The 16,018-nt window shown below is 44.5% G+C and overlaps 1 protein-coding gene across 1 annotated transcript; it reads left to right on the top strand.

Moving 5' to 3' along the window:
* The first annotated feature begins 4,984 nt into the window (after positions 1-4,984).
* LOC134669838 (double-stranded RNA-specific editase 1) lies at positions 4,985-14,081 on the top strand. Its single transcript, XM_063527458.1, has 11 exons — positions 4,985-5,138; positions 5,411-5,469; positions 6,700-6,771; positions 7,552-7,659; positions 8,214-8,325; positions 8,880-9,001; positions 9,428-9,530; positions 11,292-11,423; positions 11,728-11,891; positions 12,443-12,668; positions 13,963-14,081. The coding sequence occupies exons 1-11, from the start codon at positions 5,123-5,125 to the stop codon at positions 14,079-14,081; spliced, it is 1,233 nt and encodes a 410-aa protein (XP_063383528.1). The 5' UTR covers positions 4,985-5,122.
* Positions 14,082-16,018: the final 1,937 nt, after the last annotated feature.

Genomic DNA, 16,018 nt, shown 5'->3' with positions numbered 1-16,018 from the left:
GCATTGGAACTGAAACAAAATTACATATAAACAATTACTAAAAGAACATCGCGTAAACGCCTTCCTGCACATACTATTACTAGTACTCATATTTCATCCTGAGATAACCATCAAAGAGAATAGAAACAGAGCTCAAAGGACTGGTAACATTAAAGCCGGTGGGCAGATCTGCTACAAAGTATAAGTGTTTAAATTTTGCCTGTAGCTACACTTTAGTATGAGGGTACAAACACATACTGGTACTGGCATGAGTAAATTATACAAACACGACCGTCGATCGATAATTGACGACCGGTCTGGCCTAGTGGGTAGTGACCCTGCCTACGAAGCCGATGGTCCCGGGTTCGAATCCTGGTAAGGGCATTTATTTGTATGATGATACAGATATTTGTTCCTGAGTCATAGTTGTTTTCTATGTATTTAAGTATTTATATATTATATATATCGTTGTCTGGGTACCCGCAACGCAAGCCTTCTCGAGCTTACCGTGGGGCTTAGTCAATTTGTGTTAAAAATGTCCTATAAAAAAATAAAAAATTGACAAGAGTATGAATAAAATGTGAATAGGCTGCCAACTTTGACTGTAGACTATAGCAACTCCGTCTGTGAAGACATGCCTCGTCCGAGACATTGTAAACATGTCTATGACAAGTATACATACAAACCAAGTTACTTCGCGCGGCAATTTTCTCGCAAACATAATTATGGATTACCATCATTTACATCATTGATTGTTATTGCGTAATCCTAAAACACAAGGTTCTCTGATAGTCATTTATATATTCTGGAGGTAGCGGGATCAAACCTCAGCTCGTACCAATGAGTTTTCGGAACTTATGTACGAAATATCATTTGATATTTACTAGCCGCTGTTCAGTGAAGGAAACATCGTGAGGGAACCGGACTAATCCCAATAACGTCTAATTTACCCTCTGGGTTGGAAGGTTAGATGGCAGTCGTGTTCGTAAAAACCAGTGCCTTCGCCAAACCTCGGGATTAGTTGCCAAGCGGACCCCAGGCTCCCATGAGCAGTGGCATAACTGCCGGCCGGGACAGCGCTAGGGAGATGATGGTGATGATGACTGTGAGTACCTCCATAGGCAGTGCGGTGTAGTAGCCCTCGCGCGCGGCCCACTCCCAGCGCACGCCGCGCCCGCCCGCCGACGTGACGCTGTAGCACGCGCGCCGCACGCGGCACGTCGCCTCCGTGCCGCCTTCGCCTTCTGTAACAAATTAATGGCTTAAATCTTCTCCTTACTTGTATATGGTGAACAGGCACTCTTCCCTAAATCTATCTATCTATTTAGCCCCTTTGTTCTGAGTTAGAGTATATCTCTAAGCTCAGTGTGCCCTTGGCAAAGGGCTCCTTTAGCTCTTTCCATTGAGGTCTGTCGTGGGCCACTCTTGTCCAGTTCGGGCCTGCTGCGAGTTTGAGTTCATCCTTCCATCTTGTTCGAGGTCTCCTCTGGCTAAATATATTTATACAATTTGCGGTCAGTTCATGCCAGTATAATCAATCGACTTACCTGCTCAAAACTTATCTAATTATAATTCGGAAAATAAATTTAGATAATAATGAACAGGCTTACCAGTCTGCTAAAAAAATCATAATTTTTATCACTAGAGCATAAATAATAATGGGTGTTTGCTTTGCTACTTTTCCAAACAATAATGTCACATAGGTAGTGTAATTTAGTTAAATTAAGAATAAGAATAATTTATTGAGAATAACCTTATTTCTAATGTTACATTGAACGTGAACTTTTACTTTTTACGTTTTTTTTTTTTATTGTAATTGAATCATAGTATTGTATTAAAAAAGCCTTTTAATACGTACTATTGTTTCTAATCAACTCAGTATCTATAAAAGCAAACAGTATTGTCTGTTGTATGAGCCAGGGAAGTGCAATTGAACATTATGTGGGGACTAATTTATTTGTCCCACTTTCTGATCAATCACTTAGGCTGATAGTGTATAATATAACAGGATTGTAATAGATCCATTTCATTTTATTATTTTAAGATGCAATTATATTATATTATTAACATAGATAGTAATAAAGGTGTTTAGTTACACCAATTATGTGCTCTTTGTACATTATCAAGTAACTATTTTTAAAAAATTTAGTTTTTTTAGGCCAGTTCTCAGTTATATCTGACTGGCTTCTGCTAGAGTACTAAAATGACCTGGTTCTATTTATAGATTAACCATATTTTTCCAACCAACTGTGATTTTAGTAAAAATCCAGATTAATAGTTTACTAGTAGTACCTCGTAGTTTGCATGGTCAATCAGTGTCACTTCAGTATTTAATTTTGATGGGATATAAAAACAGAGTTTAAGTATTTGCATTGTATTAGCTGTCATAGTAAGTAGTTAAGTACTCACCACTAGCATCAGAGCTCTGTGTAAGTGTCCTCAAGTTGACATAGTGCCCCTTGAGCTCCGGGTCCGCATCGGCCAGCACCACTCGGGTCAGCTTCTTGGCGTGTGCCCTCTCTAATGTCCGTGCCACACTCGGTGTGTGTGGGATCCACTGGTCCTCGCACTGCCACTCCCACACCACCACACAGTGCACGGAAGACATTGTTAGCTTGGCATGTCCTGAAAATAAGATAGGATAAGCTTACCTTTCTGAGTTGAAACTGAGAGGGTTTCAAAAGGATTAGGAGGATGATTGACATTAATAATTGGAGAGTTTTCAACTATTTACACTGATTACTTACCTATTTAAAACTTGGCAGTAATTTCATATCAAGTTTTCTCATTTACAGAAGGCTTTGCAAGAAGTATATGAGTTAGACAGAAACTTGGATAAGAATATAAATAGGTCCCATAAACTTTAAGCCAAAGACGGTTACGCTAAGTAATGCAAGGTAAATTATGTAGTCAGAAACTGGTATGACAAGCCGCCAAACGAGTCTTATTTCTTATTTGATGAGATTATCTTTGCACCATTTTACCCACTTGCCAATCCCCTTCAAAAGCCTTCTTAAGTTAATTCAAACGACCAAAACGACTAGTAAAACACCCAAATTGATTCACTTGTACGATTTCCTGACTAACGACACACCTACGCCAACCACAAGTTCACCAGGTTCAAGAATGTTTACAAAACACGATAAGCTAAGTCAATACTCACTAGTCTTGTGTAAATACTCGATTCTTTGGTTAAACACTGGCTCTGGAGGGCTCGATTACTAATGCATCACATTTTTTTATAACAAATTCAACTAGTACCTACACGCTACTGGTCACAACCAGGCGTATGTATTGTAAACAACACAGATCGACAGCGTCTTCACCGTCACAAAACACCGACATCACCAATTAGAAGTAATTAAAACGAGCTTTATCATTGTTTAAAGCTTGTGAGTGTAAAAATAATAAATCATTCAATAAAATAAATTGAACTTACAACGAGAGGAAGTTATCAAAAACTTTACTTTTTTTTCAATAAACAAAACTGTTCTCTCTGTTCATTCCTAAGCTAACTGTGAATTTGTTCATTCCACCAATCAGATGAATGCTTTTTGATACGAGTCAATACGAGTAGTGTTCATTGCATGTTCATTGGTGGTTTTTTTTATTTTTATTGTGTACTCGTTGAAAACATGTTGAAAACGCACAAAGAAAGTTTAAAAATACTTAAAATATGGAAAAAGTGATATAAGAACAAAAGTTTTAGACATTTATCAATTATTATTTGCCAACAAATTATAAATCATGAATCAAATGATTGAGAATAAAATAAATACAAAGGCATAAATATATTTAAATTCAGTGATGGCAACACGAACAACGCCATTTTCTCAGTGTTGCCAGATGGTCACAAAAGTCACATTTTTCGTGAATTTTAGCCTTCTCGTGTGACATGTGCGTGACTTTCGATCATGAGGCAATTTTTGTGACTTTTTAAGCTAGTCGAATTTTGGACAAGTTTAATTCTGCAATTCGTATTATTTAGGAACGCAGTGAACGCACCCAAGTTGACACTTACACTGGCACTTTGACGTTACATCCACCATCACGTTTATTATAATAGTCGTGGCAAAATGAGACTTGTTACCTTGACATGACGGTGTTATTTAGTTTGATAGTATACCTAGTAGTTATCTATCCGCCTCTGGCGGCCTCTGATTCGATCGGGCAGTTTAATCAGATTGGCGAAAATTTGACTAATCTGAATACGCCTTAAATCGGAGATTGACGCCAATTTTATTTCTGATCAAATCAGTTGATTTGTTCATCCCGTCTGGATATCGCTTAAAGGCTCTCGTGATTGTTCAAAAACTGATAAGAAAGTTGCATTTTATCCACACGTGAGAGTAATCAAGTGCAAATTTTGCTGGTAGAATTGATTATTTTCAGGAACAAAAATATCAATAGATTTATGGTGATATTATATTAGTACACCTAAATAGAAAAAATGCCCCAAAAAGAAAATACTGGCGTCACAAATTGGTATTCTTGCGCCCGTACTCTGTTTTATCGGTAATATCGGTCATAATCGGCGATTTAATTCGGCGAGCCAAATTGGCGTTTGCGTCCGCACGTCCTGATTCGATCGGGCAATTTAATCAGATTGGCGAAAAATTTGCCTTAAAATTTATGAAATCGATCACAAATAGCATTAAGTATGAAAATGTGTGTTTCAAAAAGAAAAATCATATAAAGTTAGTCGATTTTTTTGTGAAACATATTATTTTCTGAATCTGAAAATCGATTTAAAGTTGGTCAAGCAGATCTTGTCAGTAGAAAAAGGCGTCAAATTTGAAAAATGTAGGCGCAAAGGGATATCGTCTCATAGAAAATTTCAATTTCGCGGCTTTTTGTACTGACAAGATTTGCTTGACCAGCTATACCTACCCATGCAATACAATAATATAAAAATGTGACTTAAGCAGCAAAAACGTGACTTTTAGGGAAACGAAACGTAACTTAGGACTCCAGAGCCCTGGCAACACTGCATTTTCTCAATACCTGTCAATGAACTGATCCGGTCCGCCGCTTGGTTTCATATTCTTGCAGAATTTCTTAAAAAAATAGTTAAGATATCAACGATTCTGCCGTTGATTTCTTCTAATCCATTCACCGCCTGTTAGTGCTGCTCAAATCCGAGATGTCCTACAACAAATGTAAGTTTACTTTGTTGAAAAGAATGCGTCATGGCATGGCTACTTTCTAAGAGACCATTTTGCCGATTGGCATTTGCTAAATTATTCTAGTTTCGTGTCTATTGGCTGTAACAAACAATGCCATTTTTTTTAGTTATTATTTTTAGCATAGTAATTGGTTTTTTGTTACCGGCCGCTGTTGCCCGGCTTTGTATCGATTTTCCCTGGTAGCTGCAGCAAAAATGGCGCCGCCATCCTTAACTAAGTCATTACATGTAATGATTTTCCACCAGATAACACACGCCATTCCGGTCGTTTCAACACCCCGGGTCAGTTCGTGCCTGCCGGAGAGGTAATTATCTTTAACTACCAGTTATTCTTAATCAGGAACAATAATGTATAAAATAACCTCATTCATGGAATAACTATTAATAAACTGCTGTATGTATGTATATGCTAACAACAGCATCTGTTGCCAGCACAAAGTGGAGCCTCCAAAGCCCTGGTACTGGCCTCACAAAGTCAACAGCCACTCTCTGACTGAGCTTCATCCTTGAGCATCTGTCTGCCATCATTGTGTGAGATGAGAACTAACACTCTTTAATCTCTTGCAATGATGCCCCCACCAATGGCACACCAAGGGTTTACCGAGTCACTAGGCCTGTGGTGAGACACTTAAGATGTAGGCGGGGGCCTCTCCGAGGGTGGCTAGGGGTTGAGAATGCATTATGATCACGAGACAAAATCTCGTGCACATACGGGGTTCTCTAGACTTAAGTAGACAAGCTAACCCAGATTCCTAGCATCTTGATAGCCCACTGAAATTGTAGTTGACAACTTTGATTGAAAACATCAACAAATGAGTTGAATTTTCAATATTAAATGCAAAAAAACTGCTGCAATTTCATTGGGTAAAAGACATGATAGGAATATGGAAGGTTTGGGCGATGCAAGATCACCCTTTGGTATGACTGTGGATGTATGAAATTTCTCATTAATTATTCTAACCTTCCTCGCTCCTCTTTAAAGATGAAATGACATCTTTATCATCCCCTTTGCCTGTTTTCATTTCACAACTTCACAAAACATCTGTTAAAAATTAGTAGGTATAAGACTTTGTTGTGTAGTATGTCCGGTATTGTGAGAGTGAAATGTACACTGAACTGAATATAATATTAGTTGCTCCTAACGTAATAGCAATTTGTTCATGAAAATATTTATAACAATGAGATTTGTAATATAATGTGATAATTTCATTAAGTACTTACATGTCAAATTACTCTTTCTGAAGATCAAAGGGATCCCACAATAGCATCTTCCAAGCATGGTTGTTTAGTCAACTATATGGCTGCTGCTCGACCAACATTGGCACAAGTGCGCAGCAACATTCCATAGCGCTGACTAGACGCTGACGATCAAAAGACGCTAGTGTGGGGGGTCTCTGAGTGGTATATAAGGGTAGGATATGAAAGGTGGATATTAGTTAATCTACCTGACAGTCATACATGTGTGAAGCATGTCTGTATGTGTGTGTGTGAATGTGTGAGGGTGGACGGCATCGCCTGACGGCTGTGTGTGCCAGCTGGCGGGAGGCGCGGCGCCGGGCGGCGGGGCCCAGCGACAGCAGCACACCAACCCCAATCTCGCTGTTGGAGTAAGTAGCTTTCTACCATTATTCATGATATCAGCCAAAAGGGAGGATGTTTCATGACAAATATTGTCATTTGATTGTAGAATAAGAAAATATACTTAAGTAAACTTTTACGAGTAATGAGAAATTAAAACCAAAATATTACTTTGCTAATCCGCGTAAAAGATAACGCGCTAGTCAATCAATGCTAACTCGTTCCCTCGTTCTCGGTAACATGTTCCCCTCCCAATCTCCCATCCCATCCCCATCCATCCTCGCCTCCCATCGCTGCGGTGGGAGGGTGGGAACATTAATTGCATGTAAAAAATATGCAAGTAAGTATAATGGGGTTAGTATTGATTGACTAGCACGTTATCTTTTACGCGGATTAGCAAAGTAATATTTTGGTTTTAATTAATATGGATTCCCGCAAAGTAACGCCTGATTCTATTCACTAGTAATGAGAAAGGCTAACCATAGTAGAAATCAATTGTTTAAGGAATCTCAAAAGAGTCATAAAGGTTTATTTGATTGGTTTATGTATTGTAAGATTATTTTTTAACGAGTAGAATTCGTGATTCTCGTTTATTCAATAATAAATAAGACTTTCGAAGAGACGTCAACAAATGTTAACTGAAGCACAGAACGCAAATGTCGATTTGCCAGCCATAACTAAATTAACTTATAATTGAATTTTGATGCTCGCTCGTCTTGCTCGCAATGGCGACAGTGGGAAGCAAGGACAAAAGTGATTATTCAGCCTTGTCGAAAGTGTGGTCTAACATATTTATGTACGGTGTGCAGCAACCATTCAACCAGCAGTCGTTCACGCCGGCCCCGCAGCCGCCGCTGCCGCAGCAGCCCCGCCAAGCTCAACAGCAGAACTTGCAGAATGTGCCCATTCAACCACAGGTCCGTACTTACAAAAACACTCTTATCTTAACTGACCATCAGTGGACCACAGAGGCTGAGATGGGAGCCAACTAATAACATTGGTTATAATCCGCACAACTTCTCGGCTCTGCTGGATTACAACCTCATGACCTCACTTCTTCCTCAGTGGAAAGGCAGCCTAAATGTAAGGCCTGAGTGGACGCTCGAGTTGAGCGTGCAGCCAGGGCGGGGCGTGCGGCGTGCATGTTAAACAAATGCAAACGTATAGGAGCGGCCTTAGTGCACTGCTCAAAGCACTTGAGCCTGACGCCACGCTCCCTGCCCCGCCGAACGCTCCGCTTCGAGCGTCCACTCGGGCCTTAAACTAAACCTAGGGCCACGAAACGCATGCTCCTGACGCCCTGAGCGTGGCCGAGGCATACGTCTTGCAATAATTCTTAGAAATTATCAGTGAACAGTGTTAGCAAATCCAATTGGTTAAAACCGTCTTTCAAACTAACTTTGCTGTACTTATTGTGAATTTATACACCTATAAATATGTTATGATTGAAGCCATCATGTTTTAAATGCAGAACTCCACGGACGTGGAGATGAAAACTGAACCAGGGACTGAGGGGAACAATGAGGGCGGCAACGGCGCCGGTGGCGGCCGCCCCCACTGGATGAAGAACAAGTTGGGAGGAGGTGAGTCTCCACATGGTCGTTAACAGAACACCTGGAGATGACGTCTGAGCCTGGCACGGGAGGGAACAGTGAGGGTGCCTATACCTTAGAGAACAAGTTAGGAGGTGGTAAAAATACTGGTTTATATACACAACAGTGTAAGCACCATAAAGGGCCCGGCTCCACTAGTGCGTTGCGTAGTATTGTTCTATTGCAACCGTCGTCGTATGTGTACAGTCGACGTCAAAGATATGTTTACACTTTTGCACCTTACTCCTTTGTATTTGTCGCCAAATGTAACCATATCTTTGACGTTGACTCTATGTTCACATATTTTTTATGACATGCTCAATTAAATGCGTTGCGATGACGCGACGTGACGCGACGCAATGCAATTCACCAGTGGGCTCTCTAACATAACACTTTCGCGTTTTGAGCACATTATTTCCAATGGGTCTGCCGCGTATTTATTTTGTTTATTTACCTTTATTTCGACGCGCGAAACGTTTGAACCGTGGCAGTTGTATGGCGACCGATGTACGCAATGGAATGCTTATGATTGTTTTAATTAACAGTGAAGAAGGTGTCTAACAAGGAGCGCCGCCGCCGCCAGAACGAGACTCTGCGCAAGCTGCTCACGCCCAAGAACGCGCTCATGGTGCTCAACGAGATGATGCCCAACGAGCAGCTTGCCACGGTAATAAATTATATTTTATATTTTACCCTTTTTCAGGTCACTTAGAATGTTTTACAAACTATTTAAGACACAAAACAATCGAATCTAAATCGAACCTTAAATCATAATATTAAGGTTCATAATCCAATTGACACGTAAGATCGATCGAGAAAACGCGTTAACCCAATGAAGAACGGGAAGGCCCAACCCAATGCTTTAAAATTATGAACCTACTGTTTTGGCCCACAATGCAGGCTTGTTCAATGTAATCCGGCAAGAATAAAAAATCCGCTACACTTCTAGTTAATACTTGGATTTTTTTATGAAGAATATTTCGATATGTTTCATAAATTGGCAGTATGCAGAATGTCTTTGTTTCGGATTGAATGGAAAGATTTATTCACTATACCTGTAACATTCAAGTAAACTGCTGGTTTTTGTCATCAGCAATTTAAAGTAGAGGCGGCGGGCAACCAATTCTACAAGCCGGCCAACCAGCAGAGCTTCTGTGCGGATCTCACCCTCGATGGCAACGTTTACAAGGGATATGGTCAGTATACAGGGTGGAAAGGCACGACGATCCTTTCCGCAAAAGGGGGATTGTTTAGCCTAAGCTCTATATTTTCTCCATAGAAACTATGTTAATATGGGCAACCGTTTCTAAATTATGCCCTTTTAAACATCCGTGCAAAAAACTACTTTGTTCTAACCCTAACAGGTGACAGGGTCAATGAACTTACTTGTAAACAATCAGTATACGACAGGAAATTATGCTAATTTGTTGGTTAGATCATTCTTAGGTCTGCTTACAACACGGTAAGTATCGTTGCAGGATTTTCGCTTTCTTAGTGGTTCCACTTGTTTAATACTTGAATGAAGTAGTTATGTTATTCCTTAATATTAATAATACTAACCACAACATTGTTTACAACGACAGTCCAAATGACATTGACAACCACTCAAAAGTACGCAATCGTCTTATAAATATCTCTGGATTCCTTCACTGATAAAAAGGTTTTAGTTTCCGTTTCACAAAATTATTTTCGAATAATTGGAAACTATCTAAAATAATAAAAAAATACAAGTAGGTTGTGTTACTTGTGTAGGATGCACCAAATGAACTTGCAAAAATGAAATACTAAGAATAAATCAAGAATCTCTGGTTGTCTGGAAGAGATCGCTCTTTAGCGATAAGACCGCCTGTTGTTGCTTAGTTTTTTTTTTTATGTTTGTTAATTTGCTGTATTCAATCATTGTGCACAATAAAGAATATTATTATTATTATTAATAAATACTTCTTAAATACCTAACTAACAAACCTTGCGTGGTAGGAAATAGACAAGACGTCTGATGTTTGAAATTAAATTGTCATTGAACTTTACTTATCTAATGTCATATTCTTCAATTAAAAATGCCGTTGTTAGATGCTCGTGGTTATTTAAATTTGTGGGGCTGTGTAAAAGATATGGTGTACCAAACGGAATGTGAAACTGCGGACGAAATGAGACATTAAAGGCTAATTGCTGCTTTTGACAATCTGCGGAGGAAATGACTAAGAGCATATAGGTACACTATCGCATGGGCAATGTGCGCGGGCTCGGGTGCGGGCTGCGGCGTACATTATTAAGACACGGAGGAACATTTGAACACCGTATGTGAAGAGAAGATAGTGTTAAATATTGGCAAAAAGTAATTATCTAAGAAAGTAAATTTGTCATTTATGCGTCATTCATACATCAGTGCGATTCTGTCAACGATCGGAAAAAAGCGTAAAGTCCCGAGCTTTCCCGACGGAGATCCTTAATCTAGCCGTCATGTGCACATGCTATAGGGTTATCACCACAATTAAAAAGTAGAAAATTTGGTATTTTTATTTTTTACTCAATTAACGATTCTTAGCATTACCAATCTGCTCTGTATCACTTAAACGACCTAATACTTCCGGGAAGGATCGTCGTGCCTTTCCACCCTGTATATGTACATTGTTAATTTATATGCATTGTTTCATGAATGAATGTTTGTGCATTACATTTTGTTTCTAACAAGCAAAGCTAATTGCTATCTAAATTACAAGACCGGTTTATCTGACGAACCTTTACATCATTTTAAACATCTGGTGGGTGGTGCATAGCAACATTAGCAACTTATACCTACCTAGAGTAAAAATTGATAATTTCATGTGGCATGCGATTGCTTTCATTTCATTTCCAGTGTTTAAAAATCCAGCTTTATTTTACAGCAGATCTTGGGCATTAGCTCTATTTAATAAACCCCCATTGTTTTTGTAACTAAATGTGTATATTGTGTACAGGCGAGAACAAGTTGTCTGCGCGTAACGCGGCCGCCGAGAAGGCTATCCGTGACCTCATCATCAAGCGCATGGCCAAGGTGTTCGCCAACGATGCCTCCAATGCCTCCAATGCCGCCAATGCCGCCAATGCTGGTAAGTATACAAGAAAAATGTTACAATGCTACGGAACAATTCATTTTTATCATCATTAATTTCATTTAATATTAATTCCTAATTTATACCTTAAACTTGACACTAACAGTGCCTACCCCTTATAAATTAGAAATTATTTATCGTTTACCGTGAGTACAATAATATGGAATACAATGTTATACACATACAGTCACAACGGCAACCCATATTGGGTAGGTAAACAATATTATGTTACTATTATATTCATTAAAATGTTGACATTGGACAACTCTCTTTAAGTTTTAAGCCCGACTTTACTATACAGAAAATGCTGATTCTGCAGAGGGTGACAACGCGAACGGCGAGACCGAGGAGACGCTGCCCATGATCCAGCTGGCGTCGTTCGCTCTCCACAAGCTGTTCTCCGAGTGGGAGTACGAGGGAGTGAAGGTGCCGCAGCTGAAGCCTACTGGCCAGCAGGGGAACAGCGTGAGTTGATATTTTATTAAAATTTACGTACAAAATCTTGACCTATCTCCGAAACTACTATGTCTAAAATAAAAAAAAACAATATAGTTCTTTACCATGCCAGGAAAACCTATTAGAAATGTGCAGTCAAGCGTGAGTCGGACTTATGCACGGAACCCTAGAGACGCGAGTCCGACTCTCACTTGGCCGGTTTTTTGACACTAAAAAGTCTGGAAGATTTATGTAACTTCATATTTAAAATATGTAAATGTGCTTTCGTGCGCGGCGTGTACAGTCGCCATCGGCCAAGGTGCTCACAAATATCTAAACACGCTTCTATTGTAAAGGCGTTGAGAGTGCGTGTTGAGATATTTTTGAACACCTCGGCTCCGCGCTCCTATATATCTGACGGCGACTGTATTCGTAGGTACATATACCTAGTTTATTTGTGCGAACAAATAGGAGCTAAATCTTATGCACGAATGATAACAAAATGTCATAATTTTGATATCAGACAAAGTTCGAAGTGTCCTCCTTGTGTTCAATTTCTCTCAATATATTTCCCCCCGCAGACATCAGAATCTATGGAGTGCATCGCCCCCCCTCCGCCCAAGCCGAAGCCGCCCATGAAGCGCAAGGAGCTGCCCCCCAACGCGGCCACGCTGCACCCCTGCATGCTGCTCACGTACATGCGGCCCGGCCTGGAGTACCGCGAGCTGGCCATCAGCGGCGACAAGCCGCAGACCATGCTGTTCACTATGGGCGTCGATGTAGACGGTGCTACGTACATCGGTAAAGGTGAGTACGACTGATAATACTGTATATATTGTGAGGGGGCAGGTAGAGGAGCCTCACGGGGATGATGGGAATGAAAGTCAGGATCCAGAGCGATGAGGGGTATTTAATATTTAAATAAAAAGGCACCTGTAACAATACAGGTTACGTGTTAACAGATGGGTATGTATAAAAACACTTTCGTAACTCAGAAGGTTAGAAATCAAATAACTTACAATATGTGCCTTGGTGATGATGTAGATATATATCTGGAAGGTGTGCAGGGCCACAAAACGAGCACTATACTGAACTGCACGCACTTATGAATTATTACGTTTACTAATAAAAATCACACTTAAACGGTCGTGTTTAGAAACTTGGGAAGTACAGTCCGTTAGATAAAATGATGTTTATCGATCAAAGTATGTGATCGAACTGAAAATAAAAATCATTGAATGGAATTTGGAATAGGATTTGAATTTCAAAAGGGAATTTAGAATTTGTATGGTGCCAGAAATAGTATGAAGGTCGATAGTGTAACGCTTCGTTACACGCACCGTTACATATATAGGTTATATCACAATTGAATAAGGTTCAAAATGCTCTAAGCGTTATTTAGTCATTTCTTTTCGGGCGGTAAGTCGTTATGACTCGGTATGATGACGCCACATGTTCGTGAATGTCAGCTGCCGCTCCGTTGGTAGATTGATTTTTAGGGTTCCGTACCCAAAGGGTAAAACGGGACCCTATTACTAAGACTTCGCTGTCCGTCCGTCCGTCCGTCTAGCTGTCACGAACCGTGATAGCTAGACAGTTGAAATTTTCACAGATGATGTATTTATGTTGCCGCCAATACAACAAATACTATAAAAACAGAATAAAATAAAGATTTAAGTGGGGCTCCCATACAGCAAACGTGATTTTTGACCAAAGTTAAGTAACGTCGGGCGTGGTCAGTACTTGGATGGGTGACCGTTTTCTTTTTCCATTTTTTTCTGTTTTTTTTTTTGCTTTATGGTACGGAACCCTTCTTGCGCGAGTCCGACTCGCACTTGCCCAGTTTTTGTTTTATGTTTGAGCGGATTCCATCTCTCAACCTAGTTTGTTCACGTTCTGTGAAGTGTCTTAATAATATGTCCCCCTTAAAACCTTCTTCCTTTAAGACTTATAATCAGGGTAAAACTACAGGGCTTTTTCCCTATGAGGAGGCGATATAACGTGAGCCTGGTTGAAATGCACGAAAGTTGAAATTGGGCTGGAGCCGCGCACGTCAATTGAAGACTTTTGTCAAAGGTGTAAGACTTGTGTGTTGTTTCAGCGTCGAACAAGAAAGAAGCCCGCCGCGCGGCCGCGCGCGCCGCCTGCGCCGCGCTCTTCAACGTCACGTTCCCCGACGCGCCCGCCCCGCCCGCGTCCGCCCCGCCGCTGCAGCAGTAGGCTGCCCGAGCCCTCCTCTAGGGCAGTAACACGCCGCCTGCGCCGCGCTCTTCAACGTCACGTTCCCCGACGCGCCCGCCCCGCCCGCGTCCGCCCCGCCGCTGCAGCAGTAGGCTGCCCGAGCCCTCCTCTAGGGCAGTAACACGCCGCCTGCGCCGCGCTCTTCAACGTCACGTTCCCCGACGCGCCCGCCCCGCCCGCGTCCGCCCCGCCGCTGCAGCAGTAGGCTGCCCGAGCCCTCCTCTAGGGCAGTAACACGCCGCCTGCGCCGCGCTCTTCAACGTCACGTTCCCCGACGCGCCCGCCCCGCCCGCGTCCGCCCCGCCGCTGCAGCAGTAGGCTGCCCGAGCCCTCCTCTAGGGCAGTAACACGCCGCCTGCGCCGCGCTCTTCAACGTCACGTTCCCCGACGCGCCCGCCCCGCCCGCGTCCGCCCCGCCGCTGCAGCAGTAGGCTGCCCGAGCCCTCCTCTAGGGCAGTAACACGCCGCCTGCGCCGCGCTCTTCAACGTCACGTTCCCCGACGCGCCCGCCCCGCCCGCGTCCGCCCCGCCGCTGCAGCAGTAGGCTGCCCGAGCCCTCCTCTAGGGCAGTAACACGCCGCCTGCGCCGCGCTCTTCAACGTCACGTTCCCCGACGCGCCCGCCCCGCCCGCGTCCGCCCCGCCGCTGCAGCAGTAGGCTGCCCGAGCCCTCCTCTAGGGCAGTAACACGCCGCCTGCGCCGCGCTCTTCAACGTCACGTTCCCCGACGCGCCCGCCCCGCCCGCGTCCGCCCCGCCGCTGCAGCAGTAGGCTGCCCGAGCCCTCCTCTAGGGCAGTAACACGCCGCCTGCGCCGCGCTCTTCAACGTCACGTTCCCCGACGCGCCCGCCCCGCCCGCGTCCGCCCCGCCGCTGCAGCAGTAGGCTGCCCGAGCCCTCCTCTAGGGCAGTAACACGCCGCCTGCGCCGCGCTCTTCAACGTCACGTTCCCCGACGCGCCCGCCCCGCCCGCGTCCGCCCCGCCGCTGCAGCAGTAGGCTGCCCGAGCCCTCCTCTAGGGCAGTAACACGCCGCCTGCGCCGCGCTCTTCAACGTCACGTTCCCCGACGCGCCCGCCCCGCCCGCGTCCGCCCCGCCGCTGCAGCAGTAGGCTGCCCGAGCCCTCCTCTAGGGCAGTAACACGCCGCCTGCGCCGCGCTCTTCAACGTCACGTTCCCCGACGCGCCCGCCCCGCCCGCGTCCGCCCCGCCGCTGCAGCAGTAGGCTGCCCGAGCCCTCCTCTAGGGCAGTAACACGCCGCCTGCGCCGCGCTCTTCAACGTCACGTTCCCCGACGCGCCCGCCCCGCCCGCGTCCGCCCCGCCGCTGCAGCAGTAGGCTGCCCGAGCCCTCCTCTAGGGCAGTAACACGCCGCCTGCGCCGCGCTCTTCAACGTCACGTTCCCCGACGCGCCCGCCCCGCCCGCGTCCGCCCCGCCGCTGCAGCAGTAGGCTGCCCGAGCCCTCCTCTAGGGCAGTAACACGCCGCCTGCGCCGCGCTCTTCAACGTCACGTTCCCCGACGCGCCCGCCCCGCCCGCGTCCGCCCCGCCGCTGCAGCAGTAGGCTGCCCGAGCCCTCCTCTAGGGCAGTAACACGCCGCCTGCGCCGCGCTCTTCAACGTCACGTTCCCCGACGCGCCCGCCCCGCCCGCGTCCGCCCCGCCGCTGCAGCAGTAGGCTGCCCGAGCCCTCCTCTAGGGCAGTAACACGCCGCCTGCGCCGCGCTCTTCAACGTCACGTTCCCCGACGCGCCCGCCCCGCCCGCGTCCGCCCCGCCGCTGCAGCAGTAGGCTGCCCGAGCCCTCCTCTAGGGCAGTAACACGCCGCCTGCGCCGCGCTCTTCAACGTCACGTTCCCCGACGCGCCCGCCCCGCCCGCGTCCGCCCCGCCGCTGCAGCAGTAGGCTGCCCGAGCCCTCC

Source organism: Cydia fagiglandana, chromosome 13 (assembly GCF_963556715.1).
Source record: "Cydia fagiglandana chromosome 13, ilCydFagi1.1, whole genome shotgun sequence".
Classification (NCBI taxonomy): domain Eukaryota; kingdom Metazoa; phylum Arthropoda; class Insecta; order Lepidoptera; family Tortricidae; genus Cydia; species Cydia fagiglandana.
This window is presented reverse-complemented; position numbering and strand designations above follow the sequence as displayed.

What these genes read in the sequence shown, in the direction of transcription:
- LOC134669838 (XM_063527458.1), top strand. An exon ending in AGTTCGTGCCTGCCGGAGAG is followed by an intron (nt 5,470 to 6,699) that starts GTAATTATCTTT and finishes TGTGTGTGCCAG; the next exon opens with CTGGCGGGAGGCGCGGCGCC. An exon ending in ACCCCAATCTCGCTGTTGGA is followed by an intron (nt 6,772 to 7,551) that starts GTAAGTAGCTTT and finishes TACGGTGTGCAG; the next exon opens with CAACCATTCAACCAGCAGTC.